This window comes from Camelus ferus, chromosome 20 (genome assembly GCF_009834535.1).
Source record: "Camelus ferus isolate YT-003-E chromosome 20, BCGSAC_Cfer_1.0, whole genome shotgun sequence".
NCBI lineage: Eukaryota > Metazoa > Chordata > Mammalia > Artiodactyla > Camelidae > Camelus > Camelus ferus.
The window spans coordinates 36,443,363-36,451,500 of record NC_045715.1 but is presented as its reverse complement, the minus strand read 5'-3'; the positions used below and the strand labels follow the sequence as shown (position 1 = coordinate 36,451,500).

The following is an 8,138-nucleotide window of genomic DNA, read 5'->3' as shown; positions in this document are numbered from 1 at the left end:
CTGAGTATGGAATCAACTTCTATCCAGAGGAAAATAGAAGTCCTGAAATCAGATCATAATCCTTTCATAGGCAATAACACCAAGACATCATACAAGTTCTCGATAAGTTACTGTGAAGTGGGAAGAATACCTTTCCTGACATAGAATATAATATATTCTCCATCAGGCAAGAGTTTAACCAAAAAAACGGGTGGGGCATATGATAGCAAGCATTAGAGTACGTAAAACATAAGCATTAACCAAAGTACCAAGCTCATGAGCCAATCAGTCATTGAGAAATTATTCCTTTTTGCAATCTTAATTTCCAATATCTGCATGGGATGAACCCACAATGCAATTTCTGGGTACCCTCTTATTTACTCCTTGCCCTCATCCTATGCTCCTCCCTATCTGGTGGAAGCCGGCCCTGCCAGCTTGATTTCATCACCTCTGCATCAGTTATCTTTCTGCAGGACCAGCCAAGGAGAGGCACCGATGAGCGTTTGGAGGGTGTGAGGAAGGGAGCAGCCGCAGTGCTTCTCTCCCTTCCTCTCTGTCTCGGGTACCAAATCCCGTAACACCGTGTCTTTGTTATCACCCCAGCTTCTTCCACACAGGCCAGTCACGCTCCCTGCTACCACCAGGAAAGTGCCAGCCCTCAGATCCCAGGAGCCCACCTCTTCATCTGGTCCCTTCAGTCCAGGATGATGGTACCCCGGCTGTTGCTCACCCCTCGACCGGTTGGCCATCCACTCCTGCCTCCTCTGCGCCTCCATCACCTACGCGACCAATTCCTCCCACTATATTCCTTTCCCTGGAACCACTTAGAGAGGTTCCCTGTATTTCTCCTTGAATATCAACTAACACACAATTCCGTTTTATGGGGTTTTAAGAGAATGGATGCATATGCATTTAAAAAACCTGCGGAAGCTTTTTCATTGTTTAGAATAGAATGAGATGGGACTCAAAACAATGCAAATCAGGAAAAGAGCCATGAGCCCTGTCTTCAAGATCTTTCCTCCTTCTTTCTTATGCGCATTTCCTCCTGACACCTCACACCTGAAGAAATAAACATTATTTGGCTGAGTGGAGTGGCCAAGCTTCAGTCAATGTGCTATATTAGGAGTATTTCCTCTTTTTTCCCAGGAAAAACTCTATGCAGTAACCAGTTGCAACTGGAATCCATAAAAAGCATTTAAATAGTGCAAACTTCAGATGCAACAAGCAGAAAATCAGGTCAGGTCTGAGTGTTTACAGTAATACCCAGTCTGAGACACAGTGTCCTGGCCGAGTTAAATGATCGTTATGGACAGGACTTCCTTCATCTGCCCTTAACTCAAAATAGTAAGACCCCAGATGTGCAGAGACTGGAAGGCTAAAGACGCACGCAGCAGATGTGTGGTCCTCCCTACTGCTCAGTCCAAGCTGAGGTGGGAGGGCACACCTGCCGGCCAGGAAATGCCACGGTGTAGCAGGACGCCGTCTAGTCACCAGTCAAATCAGTTCTGCAAAAAACTACTCAGTCCGCAGTGTGGACAGAGGAATGTGTCCATCCCTGTTTTTGAAAGGTTGACTCAGGGCCTTTCAATGATAAATAGAACCAGTTAAAGTTGTAAAAATGAGAAGCAACATCTCTCAAAGGAAGACGCCAACTCAACAAATCTCAGGACTAATATTTTCCTTATTCCCCTGGTATGTTTCTGTCCCAACTGGCCTCTGTCTGTCCTTTACCCCTTAGTCTCTAATCGCTGGACAGATAAATCCTGTGCCTTCCTAGGGGGCTTACTACTGTGATTTTTCTTTTTTTTTCCTTTTTTTTTTTTCCAAATCTTTGAGATCAGTTTCCTCATCAGCTGAGATCATTAGAATGGCAGGAAATTCTGAAACCACAGAATCTAGGTTTACAATCTAGACCCACAAGCTACAATGAGAAAATTAACTCCAACAATTCCATCCATTTGCATAACAAAGACGAGATTGGATCAACTTAATCCCATGTTTTTAAAAGCCAAGTTAGTCAGCTGGCATTTTCAGGCATTATCATTTAGTGCTCCCTCAGGCTTCAGCATCGAAGAAATGTTTTGAATAAAAAGTGTTTTCACACCTGTAGCAGAGACACAGCGGGCGCCCTGCCCACATAGCCTCACCTGCACCATTTCAGTGGCTCTGAGCCTGTCATCCAGCCACCAGGACCCGCTTTTCTTTGCCTGTGGGTTTTTCCCTGATGCTGGAACCTGCTTTTCCCATCCTTGTGCAGGGTCAGAACGACCAGGGAATTCAGGAGCCCCAGAAGCAGCCCTCAACCAATGAGCACCTCTCTTGGGTGGCCCTTGTCTGAAGAATGAACAGCCCCCAGCAGCGTAAGAACTAGTCTCCTGCGGTGGTGCTTTGTGTGGTAATGCACCCTTTACCTTCTGCCTACCAGCCTTGTGTCCCCACCCCACTCCCTTCTCAGTGTCCCTTCACCGCCCAAACAAACCAGTATTTGCGCTCAAAATTTTGTCTCATGGAATCCAAAGAAACAAAATCAAATTATCTCTCAACCCTCTCGGGACACATCGGCCAAGTGAGACAGGAGGGAAAGGGACAGGGCACAACCACTGAAGGAATGACACGGCCATTGAGGATAAGACACAAACTGGTTAGAACCAAGATGGCGGAAGGTCCAACCAGCAGTAGACCTGGGGGCCCAAGATAGCGGAAGATTCGACTTCCAGTGGACCTTGGGCCTCATTATACGCTCACTGTAATATATTAGCGTACTAAATGGGGCTCCCACAGGCACCATGACAGTTCCAGGGCTGGCCATAAAGGGGCAAAAAGTGGGTGGTGGCCCACTTCCTAGGAATTCCTGCCCCTTCCCAAACATAGCTGGAAAAATCCTCCCACTCATTCACGTAAAAATTATCCGGCCCATAGAAACTGACCCTCCCCACACCTAGTGGCCGCTCTCCCTTCTGAGCGAGAGGGACCACCCTCTGCCTGTGGGGTATGTCTCTCTCTAAACTTGCTTTCACTCTGCCGTGGCTCACTCTTGAGTTCTTTCCTGCGCAAAACCAAGGAATCTTCCTTGGCAGGACTTGCCCAAGACCTGGGACATGGCCATCCTCTCTCACCCCATTTTCCTGCAACACAGCCACAGCAAGGCCAGTCAGCCTCCTGTATACTTCTTAGGGGAGAAGTGAATAAATGCTTCTCCTGATAAAGTTGCAGTGATAGTGCAGAAAACAACCCTGCAACAACACTTACCTTTCTGAGCTCCATTTTCCTCGCAATTTAGAACATCTGGCTCATCTAACCAGGGTACCTTTGGTCACAACCACATAAAAAAGCCCTACACAGGAAATCCAGATGACAAGAGTCCCCAGAAATTAAGGCCACAGATATCCCACTGTTGTAATTAGAATCGGCCACGCTCACTCACCGATCAGCTTTGCTTCTTCATTTATTAGTTTGCCATTTCAGATGCCAGTGGATTATTAAAAGATTATATCCTTTCCCAACCATCACAATGATACTACTTTTGTTTCTCCGACAATAGAGAACTAAAATTAAAATTAGATGCAAATGGGTGCCAATGTAGCTTACTTTTCAGAATCTCAAGCAGTGAACTGTGAAATGGTTGTGATAAAAGTAAATTTATTCTTTCTGACTCATGGTATCACGTTGTTGTTTGGGAGGGTAAGTACGTTATCTTTCCAAATATCGTTCTGCAGCTCATTTTAATAGACATTACACAAAGTGTACTGGCTTCCGAAAATAGGAGTGTATGTTTATCAAGACTGTACTTCCATTGTCAGCCTCTAAGCTTTTCCATCACTCACTTCTTCTCCACATCACAAGTCCTTACCCAGTACTGTAAAGAGAAGTTATTTCCTGTCAGAGTCACAGTTATTTTGAGTTCAGATTGCGAGTTCAGTTTAGGCAAATGAAAAGAACCCAGATGTTGGCTATTGAGAGACACAATCTATTTCCACTGCTTTTTGGCAAAACATAATAAGCAAGGTCTGAATTCAGAAAGCATGATTCGGTTGAAAAAAAAATCGTAAAGATGGTAAATTGGTGTTTTCATGGCTTTTTGTTGTCTGAAGTCCTCAAGAGAGAAACCAGATGATTGCTACAAACAAACGCTATGAACGTTTAAAACAAGCGCCATCCCGCTGTTTGTGAATCATCAAAGTCAAAAAGAACATTGTCATGAGAGAGAAATCAAGATTACTAGAGTGCTTAAAAGTTATTTAGCCCCTGGGCTGTCCTCTGTGAATGTTTTTCCAGACTCAGTAACATAAAGGAAGCAGGAATTTAGGGCCCGGGGTGAAACCAGAAAAACAAGTCCGTTGTAACAACAAGGTGAGAGGGCAATGTCACAGAGAACCTCACATCGCTTAATTTCAAGGGACAGGGTTCCTTGACTGCACAGCCTTCTGGAAACGGGATGATATGTCATGGTTCGTCTGCACCTGTCACTTGGCCCCAAGCTGCGATAATCAACTTTTCAATGTCAGACTCATTTACTCCTCGAAGAATCCGGAAATAGCCGTTCTCGCCCCACGACTTTCCCCAGGAATTGGCAGCAATCTGCAGAAAAACAAAAAATGAGAAAAGCTGAATATTAATTACACTTGGCTTTTTTTTCTCATCCAGCCTGTACAATGACAGTGGACTCACATGTAGCTTGGATGCCTTTGACATGATAGACTGTGATGACTAAGAACCTAAATATTTTCTTACTAAGAATAAAACAGCTTTATTATTCATTAATTTATGAATATGCATGTATGCCCTTGTTTACAATAACCAGAACTGGTGAATCCCCCCAGAACACAATGGTAACACATACGTGAGAGTTTGAAATGTCACATCAGAAGGTGACACACAGGCTGTAGCTACAGTGTCTTACCATGTGGCCAGCCCTGTATTATTTCTTCGTGCATTTTTTTAATTGGATGGTCAAGCGCAAGTGAGTTGCATGAGTTGCTTATACATTTTGGAAATTAACCCCTTGTCAAATATATGGTTGGCAAATCCCCCCCCCCCATTCTCTAGGTTGCCTTTTTTTATTTTGTTGATCGTTTTGTTATGCAGAAGCTTTTCAGCTTTTTAGTATAGTTCCACTTGTTGATTTTCGCTTCTGTGCCTTGCAATTTGAGTGTCATAGCCAAGTAATCTTTGCCAAGAACAACGTCAAGGAGATTTTCCCCTCTGTTTCCCTCCAGTATAAGAAATAAGTATAACCCTGCTCTCTCTTATTTTCCATTTGCGTGCAATATCTTTCTATACTCCTTCACCTTGAGCTTATGTGTGTCCTTAAAACTGAGTCACTTGTAGGTAACGTACAATTGGGTCTGTTTTTTAATCCATTCAAATACCCTGTGCCTTTTGATTGAAGAATTTAGTCAATTTACATTTAAAGTAATTATTGATAGGTAAGGACTTACTAATGTCACCTTATTACTTTTGGATAATATCCAGAAATCTTGCTAAATATGCTTATTGTTTCTGTAGTTTGTTTCCATATGCTTGTTTATTTTCTATGTGCATAATCACGTCAACTGCAAATAACATCAGTTCTATTTCCTTCCACACTTCCTCTCTATTTTTTGTTTGTTTGTTTTACTGAACTAGGTGGAGCCTCCAGTAAAAGGTTAGTAAAGGTGAGGACAATGAATGTTTTATTTTTTAATGATAAGGAAAAAGTGCTCAGTATTTTACCAATAAAATGATGTTAGCTGAAGGGTTTTTGAGGACAGGCTTTATAAGATGAAGGAAGGTAGATTCTATTCCTAATTTGCTGAGATTTTAGATCGTAAATGAGTTCTGTGGTGGGCAGAACTCTAAGATGAACAACCCCCCCCCCCCCCACCGTCCGATCCTGCTTCCTGGTGTTCTTGCCCCATACAATCCTCTCCACCTGAGAATACAGTGTGAGTAGGTTACGTAATCTGACAAAGTGGAAGAGATTTTGAAGATCTGATTCCAATCCCCAATTAACTGACTGTGAGTTAATTAAAAGGGAGATTCGTCTGTCTAAGCTAATCAGGTGAGCCCTTTAAAAGACTGTCTATAGCCCGAAGCTCTTTTTCCTAATCAACTTGAAACTACTTTGTTTCAAGAGGATCAGTGAGAGTGACTACCGGGGGCAGGTGGCAAAAAACTGCAAGCAGCCTCCAGGATGTGAGAGTGGTCCCCACCTGACAGCCAGCCAGCAAATGAGGATTTGACCCAACAACCACAAGAACTGAATTCTAACAACCACCCTTGAGCTCCAGAAAGGAACACAGCCCAGACAATATTTTTATTGCCCCCTTGGGAGACCCTGAGCAGTAAGAGGACCCAGCTCAGTCGACTGGACTCCTGACTTACAGAAACGCTGAGATAATAAAAGTATGTTGTTTCAAGCCACTAAATTGTTGAGTAACAACTGAAAACTAATTCAGGTGCTGAATTTTATCATTCCGTTTTCTGTACCAGTTAAGGTATTCATGGTTTTTTCCCCTTTCTTTACTTTGGCAATGTGATCCACTATATTCATTGATTTTCCATTCAAAACCGACTTCACAACCCTGGGATAAACCTCACTTGATCCTAATATATTGTCCTTTTAATGTACTTTATAACTGTAATATTCTGTTTAGAATTTTGTTTCATAAGGGATATTGATCTGTGGTTTTCTTTTCTTATATTGTCCCTGTCAAGTTTTGGTATTGGTGTTATGTTGATTCATAACATAAGTTGGAAACTGTTTCTTCTCTATTTCCTAAAGGGGATTGATGTAAAGTTGGTTTCATTTATTTCTTAAATATTTGGAAGAATGTACCAGCGAAGCCATTACAGACATGTTTCTTGGTAATACAGAGTCAGCTTTTAAAATAGTATTATAGCCAGACTTTCTATTTTCACCTTGTCCGAGCTTTGATACTTAGTTTTCGAAGGAATTTATCAATTTCACTTATATTTTCAAATCTATTGGAATAACGTTTTCACAACATCCTCTATTACCCACTTAATACCTATTGAAGCTGCACCAAAGTTCTCTTTTTTCATTTCTATGGTAATTTTTTTCTCTCTTGGTTTCTTTATGAGTCTTCCAAGGAATTCAGTCTTTTCAAAGAATCAAATCTTTGCTCTCTTGACATTCTCTATTGTATGTCTGCTTTATTCATTGATTTCTGCCCTTCGTCCTTCCCTTCATTCTATTTTGGGGACAATCTGAGTTCTTTGGCTTATTGGACTGCAGATTTCAACTTTTCCTCTTTTAATAGATGCATTGATTTTAATCTTTCTTTTTTCAAAGACTTGCATTTTTATATTAAATTCAGGACTGCTGTAGCTAACACAAGTTTTGACATAGCAGACTCTGTAAAATTTCGATCCCTTCAATTTGTTGGACTTGCCTAATGACCCAGCATACGGTCGACTTTGGCAAATATTCCATGTGCACTAAAAGAATGCATATTCATTCATGTCTGTACATAGTATTCTATGAAAATTCTATGAAATTTCATAGAAAATTAATTACATAAAGCTAGTTATTTGTTTTTTTAATCTTCCATATCTTTACTTTAGCTGCTTTTTCTATGAAATAATAAGTGAGATGTGTTGAAATACACTACACAATTTTGGACTTGTCTTCTCTTTTTTGTACCTTTCGCTTTGTATCTTTGATGCTGTGTTCTTTTAGCTTTTGTTAGAATGAAAATGTTTCTGATTTGCCTTTTTTAGAGACATCTGCCACTGGATATAAAATTCTAGGTTGACAGGTGTATCATCATCATTGTTATTACTAATTATTTTATCCAGCACTTTCACAGTGTAATTTTGTTGTTTTTTGACTTCCATTTTTATTTTTTCTGTTGAAAGGTCAGACATCAGTCTTTTTTTTTTTCTAGCTTTATTGAGGTAAAATTGACGTATCACGTTGTGTAAGTTTAACGTATACAAAATGATTTTATATTAATAACTATTGCAAAATGATTACCAAAATAAGATTTGTTAATATGTCCACCACATCATATAGTTATCGTTTGTGTGTGTGTGTGTGGTGAGACCAACTTTCAAATATATGTTACATACTGTTAACTATAATGACCATGCTGTACATTAAATCCCCAGAACTCATTCCCCTTATCACTAGAAATTCGTACATATATTATCTATAC

General features: G+C 40.9%; 1 protein-coding gene across 3 annotated transcripts in view; it reads right to left on the bottom strand.

Annotated features, from left to right (window-relative positions):
* Nucleotides 1–3,406: 3,406 nt before the first annotated feature.
* TINAG (tubulointerstitial nephritis antigen) overlaps nucleotides 3,407–8,138 on the bottom strand; it is a 63,876-nt gene continuing 59,144 nt past the window's right edge. For 2 of the 3 annotated variants that reach the window (XM_032463310.1, XM_006182368.2), the window contains one exon: nucleotides 3,407–4,557. In XM_032463310.1, coding sequence (XP_032319201.1) covers nucleotides 4,487–4,557 — 71 coding nt within the window. In that variant the 3' untranslated portion in view covers nucleotides 3,407–4,486. The remainder of the gene's footprint in view (nucleotides 4,558–8,138) is intronic. The other variant, XR_004313667.1, reaches the window with a different exon arrangement.